Below are 14,780 nucleotides of genomic sequence, written 5' to 3' on the forward strand. Positions count from 1 at the left end.
TGCTTTTGGAAATGTGCCGTTACCGCCGCCGTTACCATTACCGTTAGCCGTTCATTCTCTTCTTCTTCTTTTTTGGGGTTTTCCTCCGCTCCGGTTGTAGGTTTTCAACGCCGACCTGAAAGTAGGCAGCACATTTTTTCCTTTTCCCTCCCCACATTCGCACACACTATAATGCCCCCTAATAATATTACACACACGACACGCACACACATATAAGTCTTCGAAAAAAAAAAAAGACTTGGAACAGGTTCGCATCCCTCGCTGCCGATGTCGACGGCGACGTTAACGCTGACGCTTCTGCCACCACCTGTATTTCCACTATAAAAGCTGAACGGCGGCCAGAACAATGTCTCAGTTAAATACCGTTAATTAAGCGACAACAATCATCAGTGGCAGGACTCCTTCAAGGAGCCCATGCCTCAAAACAAGAAAAATATTAAAAAACTATATTAAAAATAAATAAAGTTAAAAAATAAGGAAGATTTTTTTTCAAGTGCCAATTAAAGGATCATCATGCATTTTTTTTTGCCAGTGATTATTATTATCAAGTGCCAAGGATAATAGAAAATATGAGCAATTTTTGGGCTATTTGCAAGACTATCGATGGAGAAAATATTGTCGATGGCTTCCAATTGAAAATCAATATCCAGACAGCCCGGCAGCCAAACTCGACCCATATAATCCTTGCCATATAATATTCAAAAACGTGCTGTAAAGCCCACCCCGTTAGCCTGGAATTTCGACCATATGTTGGGACATCATCATCATTTATTCAGCAGCCAGTTAGTGACCTCGCCAACTCGCTTCCGACCTCCCTGCCACCTGACATTTGCCACTTGTCTTTGCCACCGACATTACATACTTATATCCTGTTCTATATCCTGAACAACGATTTCCTGAAATAATCCTCCAGTGTTTCAACGAGCGTTAACGGTGCTTATTGCAGCTGCTGGCCACTGCACAAGATTAGACTTAAGACTCTTGTGCGTGTGACAGCGGCTATTGTAAGAGGCCATAGAAGCAACCAATCAACTGACCACCAGATCGTCGAGTCTCCCACTCGTCCACTTGTCCACTCGTCCACTCATCCACTTGTCCACTCATCTATTCATCCCCTCAGCTACTCATTCACGAAGCCCTGCAAGCGCGACTTAATGCAATTATTATTGTTTTACAAATAACTCTGTCCCGGCTGCTCGACAAAAGAGAAAAGTCTAACTAATCCGAGGTATGAATAACAAATACACTAATTAGCATCAATTAAAAATCAATTGGGTTCTATATTTTGAAAGAAAAACCGAATAACCTAGCTGGCTCTTCAGTTTGTCAAAATATATTCTTTCTTTTTTACGAAATTTTACAACAGTTTTAAGCAAAAAGTTTCAAGCAACGTAAAAGCATTCCATTTTAAAATATACGGCCTAATATCGCTGCTAACTGCAAAAAATAAACCATAAAAGTCATAAGAAATAATTTCAAGTTCAAATTTAAAAAGTAACGTATATTGAAAATACCATATTTGATTTGAAAATACTGAATTTTATCGATAACTGGCGCGACGATAACTCTTGCTGAGAATTCGGGGATCGGTCACACTGCCGCACGTCGTAGAAAGGAAAGCAACTGTCCGAAATTCCCGATGAGCTTCTGGCCACCAGGAGAAGGATTTGCTGGTGCAGCAGGACCACCACCAGCATCAGGTAACATGGCTTCGATTCCGCCAACAGGCCTGCCCTCTGGCCAAACCCAACCGATTAATTCGCCGCTTCTACCACCACCGCCAACAGGGCAGAATATAGCCCCAACCGGAGCTTTCCCAGGTATGTTTCTTTTTGTGGCAAGTCATTGTTCTTCCGGTTCATTCACATCCACCGCTCCACAGGCTCTTTGACACCAGGCTGGAACGATCCGCCACCAATTAGTGGCGGTGCAATGGCCAGCGGTGGCGATACGCGTCGCCCACGCCTCGATCTACGCAAACGCGTGGCCCATCCGTTGAGCGGACAACAGTATCAACAACCACAATCAAATTTCCCAGCTCCAGCTCTTGATCAGGGCTCGCCACGCCCAGTGGCCATGGTGCCGCCCCAACGTCAACTTCCAGTCCAGAATCACGGTAGCTTCGGGGTAGGCGCCGGTGCCGGGATGGCCGATGCTAGTGGATTTAGCGGCATTGGAGGAGTTGAATCGCCAGGAGGGAATGTGAGCCGACCGCCGCCATTGGCTTCTGAGCTGATTGCCAATCCGTCCAAGGTGCCAGTGGCTATCATTCCACCACGGGCGAAATAACACCAAGCCAAGATCAGACCGTAGATGATAGTTCGTAGGTTAGAAACCCCAAATCAAATCCTTGTGTTCTGGGCGGGAATGAAAATACATATTTTTTCTATGTAAATCAATTAAGTAAAAAGATTTAAAAAAAAATACAAACGAAACGAAAGAGGCTGCAATGGCGCCTTATTATTTATCATAAACTGCGTTCGATTTCAAGGCACTCCAATGGTGCAGCACCAAGTTTATTCAACAACGATTAACAAGAAAACATAAAATGCAAAAGGTTCTCCTAGTTCATTCCCAATCACCAAGGCAATGGGGAGCCATCGTAGTTGATGAAGCTGCCGTTCTGGGGCTCACCCAGCTCTAGGAGCGTTTTCACAATCGTGTCTGTGCTGGTTTCCACGTCTAGTGGCGCATTACTACCGCCCATGTCTGTGCGCACCCATCCAGGATGCAGGCTCACGCACATGATGCGTTGCGGATACAGATCGATGCTCAGCGATTTGGTGGCCGCGTTTAGTGCCGTCTTGGACGTGCGGTACGCATACATTCCACCATCCGTATTCCCCTGAATGGATCCCAGGATAGAGGACATGTTGATGATGGCGGCTCGGTTCACACCCATCGGCTGGGAGCCGTTCACTTTGGCAGCCTTCTTCAGCAGCGGCAGACAGGCCTTGGCCAGCATGACGGGCACCACGGTGTTGGTTTGCAGAGTTTCTATCAGATCCTGGGATCGCGTGGCGGTAATCCGCGTTGATTTGGGCGCCACACCGGCGTTGTTGAAGAGTACGTTCAGGCCCTGGTCCTTCGTCACGCCTTCGATGTCAGAAATGAGCTTATCATAGGCATCAAAGTTTCTCAGATCTAAAGAGGGGAAGTACACATATTTCATTAATACATTTTTGTGGCTTATACCTGACTATTCTTACCAATCTCCAGGATATGGATATTTGAGTGATTCTTGGCCAGTTCTTCCAGTTCCTGAGAATAAAAATAATTCAAATTTAAATAAAACAGTTATTAGCCGGGAAACCATCAGGACTATCGGATGCATTTATCGATTCCCTGCCCGTTGAACCGGTTAGGATAGAAATACAACAATATTATTAAACAAAATCGGGGAAGTAGAGTTCTTGGAAAATTCTGGAATATCTAAATTAAAATAATGAATTTCACAAAACATTCATTAAGGCCACATAACATTTATCAAAGAGGATTTAAACAGTCATTATACAGAGAGAAACCAAGCATGGATAATTTCTAAGAATTGAAAGAATATACAATATATCCAATAAATTTAAAATAATAATGGCCAGGAGTTTCCAATATTTAAATAAAGAGCTAATCTGGCAATAAAATGGAAAAAGGTGGCAGCCCTGCCAATTTCCTCACATTTATTTCGCTCGGTCACACTAATTCCGCGAAAAGCTGCAAGAAAGCTACAAAAGCTAATGCACAAACGTTAGCGCCCTATTTCCCCATCTGCGTTTCGCCGTTTCGATAGCTGTCGCGCGGCATTTGGTGATTACCATCACAGTTACTGTTTCTCTCCGAGTCGAGCTTGCCACCGTCTTGCTGCACTATTTACTACTTAGTACTGATCCTGTCGCTTAGCCTGCAACACCTCGATAAAATACCAACACAAATAATGGCGCCCGTACCAGGTGAGTGCGGGGTTCGCGAAAGAGCGGATTAGCATTAGTACCGAATGATGGGTGAATAGCCGGATGGATTGGTTAGATTGTTCGCGTAGTTTCTCGGGGCGTGAGTCATGGGTCTTGACCGCTTAGGGGTCAATGGATGGATAAACACTAGACACTTACTTTGGCCACCTCCCGGTTCCGGCAGGTCGTGAAGAGATGCTGCGGCGGCTGCGGTAGTCCGACAAGGGCCTTCACCAGGCCCAGGCCCAGGCCACGATTACAGCCCGTAATTAGAATGGAGTTCATGTCGAGCCTAGTGCGACGTCGTCTGTGATCTCTCCGAATCTAATCTTCGCCTGGCTCTCTGGCACTCGAGATTAAGGCCAACTAATGAGGTGTGTAAGGGGTGCAATAAACGTACGCGGCGGCTGGCCTAAGGTGACTGTGGTACCTCACCGTATGGATTTCACCAGCGCTTTATTAGAAATACGCTGGCTTATCTATTCTCGGCGTTTATTGGCGTAACAAAACGCAACAAAAACACACGAAAAAAAACTAATTTTGACGGTCGGCAGCCGGTTGCCAGTGTTGCCAGCCAGCCACTGTAGGCGAGTTATCGATACCAAGGGTAGCCAAACGTGCGGAACCTGGAAAATGTTTTGAATGCCTGCCATCTGTACGCCCCCGAAAACAACAACTGCCTGTTGGAATGGAGGTGGAAATGTTCCGTGCCGGAAAATGTATGCAAATAATTGCAAATATTCAAAAGCTATCGCTCGGTTTGCTTAGCACGCGCATTCGCATCGCGTCTGCTGCTGCTGCTGATTCGCTGCTTCTGTTACGTAGCCGTTTATCGGCGATTCCCGCTGCCCACCACCTTCGCATGCAGCATGCCCAGCCATTCCGGTAGAAATCAGCGGAGTGACTTGTTTTCTTCCCACCAAGTTCTGCAACTTTCGCTAATTGCTTGTTATTTTTGTCTGTAATTGGCCTGGTGCGACGCGAAAAATAATGTCGCTCCACCTGTGGAACTCGAGATTCTCAATAACTGTCGTCCGGCAGTGCTCGACGATATTTACGTCGTCTCCGTCACCGTTTCCGACAACTGGCATTCTAAAACATCGACACAACGCCGCCGCCTCAAGCTCAAATTTCGGTCCCAGTTCCACACAACAACGAAGAGAAATGAGCAATCAGCCGCGAGGTTCCAGGGACAGTACCGGCAGCTCTGGCCCAACGGGTGCTGGTGGGGCGGCCAATGTGCCGGGCTTCCAGCATCCCCACTGCGATCGCCAAGCCATGTACGATCAGCCAGTGCGCAAGCAGAGGACCAAGGGAGGTAAGTTGGGGTTGTAGCGTTTATCGATATGCCATATGCCATCCGCCCACCACCACCCCCTCTAAAAACGCGTTGGTTGGCAACGCGATCGCTTTGCAAGTCGATCATCGGTTTACGGTTTCTGGTTTCGAGTACTGTTTTTCTGTGTTACCACCATTATGCAATAACTAATAACCACCGTTAGGGCACTCCACCCCCCCAATGCCCTGGGGCCGGGCCTTGGTGGCTCTTATCGAGTTTCCTACTCTGCGGCACGTAGCGGCCTTTGGATTTGGGCTTTGGCTTTTATTTTTGCCGGCATTTGTTTCGCATATTTGCAACGTCATCGGCAATCGTCATCGTCGGCCATCAGCCATCAGCTTTCACACACAACCCGTCTCTGTCCAGTACAGTGAAGGGCAAATGAATAGTTCTCGATGTTTCCTAGAAGACTACTAGAGATAATGCTTCTACAAACTATATATTATTATCAAAACTCCCCTCTCCCCCAAGATTAAAGATGACTTGGCCTTTTGCAGTTTAAGGAAGTGACTTCACGATTAGACTTTTACTTTCCCTAAAGATTCCATCTCACCTGTCTGGACTAACTGGTACATCTGTTAATTTCGTAAGATGCTCTTGAAAAACGTTCGAGGAATGTTCGAGAATTGGAAAACCCTTCTGGCACTTGTAATTTCGCCACAACAACATGCAATCTCCCACTTATCACTGGCTCGACAAACATAAACACATCTCCGATTATAATGGCATCATCACGGTGTGTCGTCATCACTCAATTCTGCAACTAATTGCACCGTGACGATAATGAAAATTGTTCATCAGGGAACAGGTCGCCCCCCCCAGGGACCGGTTTGATGGAATCAAACACCAAAGGGGAGTCATAGATCCCCAGCGATAGGACTGGGTTCTGTTGTGCCAACTGGTTGCGGGGCCGGTAACCATGGCAAAAAGGTATCGGTGGGTCAAAGCAAAAGAAAAAGTAAACCATTTGACGTGGGCGGACATGGAGGCGGGACTGGGGGTCGTGTCACAGATGATTGCTCCAGTTAGATTGTGGCATGTGGCACGACTATCGCTGCCTGGCATCTCGAAAGGATTGCAGATTTCTGGGATTACCCACCAGTGTGCAGCAGGGCTTCCCTTCAGTTCCATTTTGCTACCCGACCGATGCATCTATTCGAGTTTGTGCCCGCTTCCCAGTTGCCGGAAGGTGAACCGCCGCACCGGAGGAGCATCTACCGCTCCGCTTACTTGGATATTCGACTGCGCCAGCAGTCGGCAGACCAAGGCAGGATGGGGCTTACCAAGAGGGCGATAAGGATTAGTCAGACTAACCAGAGTAACACCTTGGTTTTCTTTCAGGTTCTTATGACTATGATCTGATTGTTATTGGCGGCGGCTCAGCTGGCCTGGCCTGCGCCAAGGAGGCGGTCCTCAATGGAGCTCGTGTGGCCTGTCTGGACTTTGTGAAGCCCACACCCACTCTGGGCACCAAATGGGGCGTCGGTGGCACCTGCGTCAACGTCGGTTGCATCCCCAAGAAGCTGATGCACCAGGCCTCGCTCCTCGGCGAGGCTGTCCACGAGGCGGCCGCCTACGGCTGGAGCGTGGACGAAAAGATCAAGCCCGACTGGGGCAAGCTGGTGCAGTCCGTACAGAATCACATCAAGTCCGTCAACTGGGTGACTCGTGTCGACCTGCGCGACAAGAAGGTGGAGTACATCAACGGACTGGGCTCCTTTGTCGACTCCCACACGCTGCTGGCCAAGCTGAAGAGCGGCGAGCGCACCATTACCGCCCAGACCTTTGTCATTGCTGTTGGAGGACGACCCCGCTACCCGGACATCCCCGGTGCCGTTGAATACGGTATCACCAGCGATGATATCTTCAGTTTGGATCGCGAGCCCGGCAAGACCCTCGTCGTGGGTGCTGGATGTAAGTGAAGCCTCAAATTTTACGAAAATTTCATTTTTTTATACCCTTGCAGAGGGTATTATAATTTTGTCCAAAAGTGTGCAACGCAGTGAAGGAGACATCTCCGACCCTATAAAGTATATATATTCTTGATCAGGATCACCTCCTGAGTTGATATGAGCATGTCCGTCTGTCCGTCTGTCCGTCTGTCCGTCTGTCTGTCCGTCTGTCTGTCCGTCTGTCTGTCTGTTTCTACGCGAACTAGTCTCTCAGTTTTGAAGCTATCGTCTTGAAACTTTGCACACACCCTTCTTTCCTTTGCACGCAGTATATAAGTCGGAACGGCCCGGATCGGCCGACTATATCCTATAGCTGCCATATAACGGATTGATCGGAAATGGTATAACTTTGGTGTTTTTAGAGTTAGAGAGTTCAAATTTTACAGGAAAGCTATTTTTGGCAAAACATTACGACATGCCAAATTTCATAAGGATCGGCCGACTATATCTTATAGCTGCCATATAACTGAACGATCGAAAATGACCCAACTTTCGTGTTTTTGAAGATAGAAAGCTGAAACTTAATACAGATTATATTTTTGGCCAGTTGATCCATCCTACCGAATTTCAATAGGATCGGCCGACTATATCCTATAGCTGCCATATAACTGAACGATCGGAAATGACCCAACTTTCGTGTTTTTGAAGATAGAAGTTTGGGACATTTTTTTTAGATTTTTTATTTTAGTTAATTGGTTTTATTATGATGTAATCATAAGGATCGGCCAACTATATCCGATGTTTGCGATATATATCCGGTTTTAGCTGCAAGGGTATATCAACTTCGGCTCCGCCCGAAGTTAGCTTTCCTTTCTTGTTAAACTGTAATCCTTTACAGACATTGGCCTGGAGTGTGCTGGCTTCCTGAAGGGTCTCGGCTACGAGCCCACCGTCATGGTCCGCTCCATTGTGCTGCGCGGCTTCGACCAGCAGATGGCCGAGCTGGTGGCCTCCTCGATGGAGGAGCGCGGCATTCCCTTCCTGCGCAAAACTGTGCCCTTGTCCGTGGAGAAGCAGGCCGACGGCAAGCTGCTGGTCAAGTTCAAGAATGTGGAGACCGGCGAGGAGGCCGAGGACACCTTCGACACCGTTCTGTGGGCCATCGGTCGCAAGGGTCTCGTTGACGATCTGAACCTGCAAAATGCTGGCGTCAACACACAGAAGGACAAGATCCCCGTGGACTCGCAGGAGGCCACCAATGTGGCTAACATCTATGCCGTTGGCGACATCATCTACGGCAAGCCCGAGCTTACGCCCGTGGCCATTCTGGCCGGTCGTCTGCTGGCCCGTCGCCTGTACGGTGGATCTACCCAGCGCATGGACTACACTGATGTGGCCACCACTGTTTTCACGCCCCTGGAGTACGCCTGCGTGGGTCTCTCCGAGGAGGATGCTGTCAAGCAGTACGGCGCCGATGAGGTGGAGGTCTTCCACGGCTACTACAAGCCCACGGAGTTCTTCATCCCCCAGAAGAGTGTGCGATATTGCTACCTGAAGGCTGTGGCCGAGCGCAATGGCGATCAGCGCGTATACGGTCTGCACTACCTCGGACCAGTGGCCGGTGAGGTGATCCAGGGATTCGCCGCCGCCCTGAAGTCTGGCCTGACCATCAACACGCTGATCAACACTGTGGGCATTCACCCAACCACCGCCGAGGAGTTCACCCGGCTGAACATCACCAAGCGCTCGGGTCTGGACCCCACGCCCGCCACCTGCTGCAGCTAAGCGGTAGGGATCTGTAGCTCAGCCAGCCGCCTGGGACGCCGCCGCTCTAATTGCTCCGCCGCCTCTCGATGAATGGTTGTTGAAGAGAAGAGCGTTCAACAGTTCCGTTTTAGTTTCCGCAATTAACCCCAACACCCACACCCCAAAAACAATAGTTATGCTGGATGGGAGGCGCTGGGAGGCAACGGACATGACCAGAGATCACTTCGTGGACTCCATCCGGCGAGGATCTCCCACCCATCCCTCGACTGCTGCGCCGCCGATATGAACACCCAAATTTTTAAATTGAATTTGTTTAACCCAATGAAATTAAGCATGAAATCCCCTAAATGTATGGTAGAAAAATATAATTTTTCACCAACAAAAGATGTTTTTAAATTTTAAAAGTATTGTTGGGTAATTTCTTTCGATAACGATAACACTTCATTTGAATTGTGAAGCTTAATAGTGTGACCTTTTACAATAATACTAAATGCCCGCCAATTTTAAACATGGTTATGTTGGTATTTTTTGAGTATTAAGTTCAATACCAGGTCACACTACGTTTTTTGAAAACCTTTCTTTAACAACCTCCTACTAATTTCTGAGCGCCTAGTTTTTCGGAAGCCGAGCAGGTGGATTGTGGGCATTTTTCAAGCTCAATAAATTTTTTAGCTTGAAAGCATCGAAAATCGCTTACTGCTGGATTATGCGAACCTAGTACCCAGAGTTCATTTAAATCATGTTTTAATAATTTCTCAGGAATTATTTTATAGTTTAATTTGTTAAATTAAATTTAAAAATTCTCTTTAAAATAAGCGCATGCTCCGATTGTGGACAGTGCATCAGAGACCTATTCCACTGGGTATTTTTGGACACAATATCGTCAGCTATATAGTTTCCGACATAAAATCGAGCGAGAAGGAAATACTGGATAATGCCTCTATATTTACTATTACATTTTTATTTTGTTTTCCTATTTTTCGTAGTGAATAACTTCTTTTGTTTTGAACAACTCCAAAGACATTTTCATTTACATTTAACTGGGCGCCAAGAAGCTGGTGCTGACGCTGGACCTGCTCCAGCTTCCGGTCCACTTCCAGCTCCTGCAACCGCTCATCCTGCTCATGTGCCGCCAGCTGTCTGTCTGTTGTCCGTTCGCGAGTAAGTGGAGGGGGCAAAGATCGAAGAGCAGAGTTTAAAAAAAAACATTAATTAGTTAGTAGTTTAGACGGCCGCGGCCACCTTGGCCTCGTTATCCCTCTGCTGTTTGTTGACCGCCGATATACACTTGGCCATGGTGGGCGAGGCGCGTGAAATGGCATCGGTCATGAAGTAATCCTTCAGTTCCTTCAGCTTCACATCGATGGGGCCGCCGCCGATGGATTTGCTCTGCAATAAGATGGGGGAAAAAAATGTTCAAATCGCCTCCGAAGGATATCCGGTGGAGTACTCACGGGAGCGCTGGCACTGCCGGCATCACTAGCCTTCTCCAGTTGTCCCAAGCGACGAAGGTGCGGCGCCACATCCTCAAGCCGTGTGCGCAGCTCATCCAGATTATCGTAACCCAGGGGCGTACCAACAACCTCGGACAGGGCGCGCAGGATCTTCCAGTCCTCACGGGCCATGCCTGGAGGAGAGACACCAGCCAATGTCTGTTGTGGCCTGCCCTCAGTGTTTACAAAGATGGCCTGTTTCTCCGTATAGGCGGCTCCGGGCAGAACGGCATCGGCGATGGAGGCTCCGTTGTCACCGTGCGATCCAATGTACACCACAAAGCAGTCCTTGGGAAGCTGATCACGGGTCACCTTGCCGGCGTCAGCGTTCAGCAGGAAGAGCACCTTGGGCTGGGACTTCAGGGCAGCCTGAACGCCAGCCTTGTAGCCCACATCGAAAGCGCCAACCTGGGCGGCGTTGGTCTGCAGCACGTTGAATGCATTCCAATCCTGCAAGGAAGTTTGAAGGTGTTACTGTCATGCGGACATAATTTTCATTCGCTAATAACTCACCCCCTTCTTTAGTTTCTTGCAGTACTCGGCGACGGTAGCATGGATGGCGGCACCATCGGGACGCTCCAGCAGCTCAGCACCAATGATGATGGCCGGTTTCTTGGCACCTTCCAGGACCTTGGAGAAGGCGTGCGAGCCAGAGCAGACATCCTTGATCAAAGCGGCATCGGCGCCGAGGTTCTCATGCTCGTAAGACAGATCGATATTGGGTCCGATCGAGGCGATCTGCAGCTCGTTGTGGACATACGCCTTGCGGAGACGGGTGTTGACTAGAGGAGCCTCATAGCGGGGATTGGTACCGATTAGGAGCACGGCATCGGCCTCCTCCAGACCGGCAATGGTGCTGTTCAGCAGGTAATTGGCACGAGAATCGGTGCCGCCTTCGATGAAGCCCTGCTCGGTGGCCACAGCTTCGCTGCCCAGCTTGTTGATCAGATCCTTGAGCGCCACTTGAGCCTCTACATCGGCCAGCTGACCGGAGATGCCAGCCACTTGTCCGCCGGCCTTCTTGACAGCCTTGGCAACGGCAATCAAGGCACCTTCCCACTCCACAGCCTGGAGTTCGCCATTGGGCATGCGCACCATCGGAGCCACCAGGCGCTGGCGCTTCAGACCGTCGCAGGCGAAGCGCGACTTGTCGGCCAGCCACTCCTCGTTGACATCCTCGTTCTCGCGGGGCAGGATACGCAGAACTTCGTTGGTGCGGGTGCTGACCACAATGTTGCTGCCGACGGCGTCCAGGACGTCGATGCTGCTCACCTTGCGGATCTCCCAGGGACGGGCCACGAAGCTGTACGGCTTGTTGGTAAGAGCTCCCACGGGGCACAGATCGATCACGTTGCCAGACAGCTCGGTGAGGAAGAGCTTCTCCACGTAGGTTCCGATTTGCATGTCGTTGCCACGGCCAGTGGTGCCCAGATCATCAACACCGGCAATCTCAGAGGCAAAACGCACGCAACGGGTGCAGTGGATGCAACGTGTCATGATGGTCTTCACCAGGGGTCCAATGTCCTTATCCTCCACGGCGCTGCACAAGATCAAATAAGTAAGTTCTTTTGAAGAAGGAAGCAAAATGATGACCTTACCGCTTGCCAGTGTAGTTAATGTCCGTGAAGCGGGAACGATCGGAACCGAAAGCCATGGCCTGGTCCTGCAGGTCGCACTCGCCGCCCTGGTCGCAAATGGGGCAGTCGAGCGGATGGTTCATCAGCAGGAACTCCATGACGCCCTCGCGTGCCTTGCGGGTCAGATCGGAGTTGGTCTTGATGCGCCACCCCTTCATCACGGGCATGGCGCATGCGGCCACCGGCTTGGGACTCTTCTCCACCTCCACCAGGCACATGCGGCAGTTGCCGGCCACCGCCAACCGCTCGTGGTAGCAGAATCTGGGAATCTCCACGCCAATCTGGGCAGCAGCCTGGGGAACAGAGAAATTATATATATAGTACCATTATAGAAATGAATACTAAAGACTTACCTGGAGAACGGTGGTGCCGGGGGCCACCTGCACGGGAATGTCGTCCACAAAGACCTCGATCTTCTCGGGCGCCTTCGCCGGCGTCTGGGCCATTATGGCGCTGGTGCGCACCGCCCGGCTGGCAATCTGGTGTGTGGGCGAGCCCAGAGCGCCCAGCGCCTTGACTATCGGTGCCCTTATCATATTTTCTGAAACGAAAAACCACAACATTCAGGTGCAATCCTCGGTCCCAACAATTACATAAGTAAGCTGCTGGCTGCCAGCATTTACTGATTATCGAATTACCCAGGCGTATTTCCCTGCCACCTGGCTAATCCTCGAATCCAGCTCTGTCTCTGACAACCTTCGGTTGCTTAAAAATATGTATTAGAGGGGAATACCTACCGAAATGCTGGAAAATATTCCTGTGAGCTCTTAATGCGGAGACAACTTTTTTTTATCGCTTTGCTTTGACAGTCACACTGTGGCGGAGAGTCGCGTTGCCAACTACCCGTTTGACAGCTGACTGTGGGTGGTCACAAGTCCATGTATACAGTCTAGATGGGATTACAGGACAACCTTCTAAGTTAAAAACTCTACAACAATTTATTTCTCATCCTAAGTGCTCGTTTTTATTCAAGTCAAGGGTTTAATCAATTAAATTAAACTGTTTTCGGTAGTTGGCAACACAAAGCATCAGCTGATTACTTTTCTACATGCATGTATATTACATGGTGCATATTTTCAAAATTTAAATATAAAATTTATACATTCGAAAAAAACTTTATTTAAGCAATTTTTTGAATGAGGAAAGTCGCGTTTGGGTTCGCTGATTACTAAATGGTACTTTATTTCCTGATCGGATACAAATTGGCAGAGCTATGGCCATCAGATGGAGCAAAAGTGCGAAAATTAGGAAAACCCACAATTTTGCAGGGGATCCCCTTGGAAAAAAATCGAAAAATTAGAAAACGACTTTTCAGCAATGTTTTGAATGAGGAAAGTCGCGTTTGGGTTCGCTGATTACTAAATGGTGCTTTATTTCCTGATCGGATACAAATTGGCAGAGCTATGGCCATCAGAAGGAGCAAAAGTGCGAAAATTAGGAAAACCCACAATTTTGCAGGGGATCCCCTTGGAAAAAAATCGAAAAATTAGAAAACGACTTTTCAGCAATGTTTTGAATGAGGAAAGTTGCTTTTAAGTTCGCTGATTACTAAATGGTACTTTATTTCCTGATCGGATACAAATTGGCAGAGCTATGGCCATCAGAAGGAGCAAAAGTGCGAAAATTAGGAAAACCCACAATTTTGCAGGGGATCCCCTTGGAAAAAAATCGAAAAATTAGAAAACGACTTTTCAGCAATGTTTTGAATGAGGAAAGTCGCGTTTGGGTTCGCTGATTACTAAATGGTGCTTTATTTCCTGATCGGATACAAATTGGCAGAGCTATGGCCATCAGAAGGAGCAAAAGTGCGAAAATTAGGAAAACCCACAATTTTGCAGGGGATCCCCTTGGAAAAAAATCGAAAAATTAGAAAACGACTTTTCAGCAATGTTTTGAATGAGGAAAGTTGCTTTTAAGTTCGCTGTTTACTAAATGGTGCTTTATTTCCTGATCGGATACAAATTGGCAGAGCTATGGCCATCAGAAGGAGCAAAAGTGCGAAAATTAGGAAAACCCACAATTTTGCAGGGGATCCCCTTGGAAAAAAATCGAAAAATTAGAAAACGACTTTTCAGCAATGTTTTGAATGAGGAAAGTTGCTTTTAAGTTCGCTGTTTACTAAATGGTGCTTTATTTCCTGATCGGATACAAATTGGCAGAGCTATGGCCATCAGAAGGAGCAAAAGTGCGAAAATTAGGAAAACCCACAATTTTGCAGGGGATCCCCTTGGAAATAAATCGAAAAATTAGAAAACGACTTTTCAGCGATGTTTTGAATGAGGAAAGTCGCTCTTGGGTTCGCTGATTACTAAATGGTACTTTATTTCCTGATCGGATACAAATTGGCAGAGCTATGGCCATCAGATGGAGCAAAAGTGCGAAAATTAGGAAAACCCACAATTTTGCAGGGGATCCCCTTGGAAAAAAATCGAAAAATTAGAAAACGACATTTCAGCAATGTTTTGAATGAGGAAAGTCGCTTTCGGGTTCGCTGATTACTAAATGGTACTTTATTTCCTGATCGGATACAAATTGGCAGAGATATGGCGATCAGAAGGAGCAAAAGTGCGAAAATTAGGAAAACCCACAATTTTGCAGGGGATCCCCTTGGAAAAAAATCGAAAAATTAGAAAACGACTTTTCAGCAATGTTTTGAATGAGGAAAGTTGCTTTTAAGTTCGCTGTTTACTAAATGGTGCTTTATTTCC

General features: G+C 48.0%; 4 protein-coding genes across 5 annotated transcripts; 2 read left to right on the top strand and 2 right to left on the bottom strand.

The window, feature by feature from the left end:
* Positions 1-1,372: 1,372 nt before the first annotated feature.
* On the top strand, positions 1,373-2,474 carry LOC108133978 (MAGE-like protein 2). Its single transcript, XM_017254115.3, has 2 exons — positions 1,373-1,820; positions 1,883-2,474. Exons 1-2 carry the CDS (start codon positions 1,640-1,642, stop codon positions 2,287-2,289), a joined length of 588 nt encoding a protein of 195 aa, XP_017109604.2. The 5' UTR covers positions 1,373-1,639; the 3' UTR covers positions 2,290-2,474.
* A 5-nt stretch (positions 2,475-2,479) lies between these two features.
* sni (SDR family oxidoreductase sniffer) lies at positions 2,480-4,535 on the bottom strand. Its single transcript, XM_017254114.3, has 3 exons — positions 4,104-4,535; positions 3,210-3,261; positions 2,480-3,144 (listed from the first exon to the last, which is right to left on the bottom strand). The coding sequence occupies exons 1-3, from the start codon at positions 4,227-4,229 to the stop codon at positions 2,579-2,581; spliced, it is 744 nt and encodes a 247-aa protein (XP_017109603.2). The 5' UTR covers positions 4,230-4,535; the 3' UTR covers positions 2,480-2,578.
* Trxr1 (Thioredoxin reductase 1) lies at positions 3,711-9,326 on the top strand. Of its 2 annotated transcripts, none has more exons than XM_017254113.3 (3): positions 3,711-3,944; positions 6,625-7,197; positions 8,074-9,326. In XM_017254113.3, exons 1-3 carry the CDS (start codon positions 3,929-3,931, stop codon positions 8,958-8,960), a joined length of 1,476 nt encoding a protein of 491 aa, XP_017109602.1. In that variant the 5' UTR covers positions 3,711-3,928; the 3' UTR covers positions 8,961-9,326. The 2 variants fall into 2 exon arrangements, with proteins under 2 accessions (XP_017109602.1, XP_017109601.1); XM_017254112.3 differs by lacking the exon at positions 3,711-3,944 and adding an exon at positions 4,822-5,262.
* Positions 9,327-9,883: 557 nt separating this feature from the next.
* Positions 9,884-12,965, bottom strand: ND-75 (NADH dehydrogenase (ubiquinone) 75 kDa subunit). Its single transcript, XM_017254121.3, has 6 exons — positions 12,810-12,965; positions 12,426-12,613; positions 12,034-12,365; positions 10,949-11,975; positions 10,397-10,885; positions 9,884-10,331 (listed from the first exon to the last, which is right to left on the bottom strand). The coding sequence occupies exons 2-6, from the start codon at positions 12,606-12,608 to the stop codon at positions 10,167-10,169; spliced, it is 2,196 nt and encodes a 731-aa protein (XP_017109610.2). The 5' UTR covers positions 12,609-12,613; positions 12,810-12,965; the 3' UTR covers positions 9,884-10,166.
* Positions 12,966-14,780: the final 1,815 nt, after the last annotated feature.

This window comes from Drosophila bipectinata, chromosome XL, assembly GCF_030179905.1.
Source record: "Drosophila bipectinata strain 14024-0381.07 chromosome XL, DbipHiC1v2, whole genome shotgun sequence".
NCBI lineage: Eukaryota > Metazoa > Arthropoda > Insecta > Diptera > Drosophilidae > Drosophila > Drosophila bipectinata.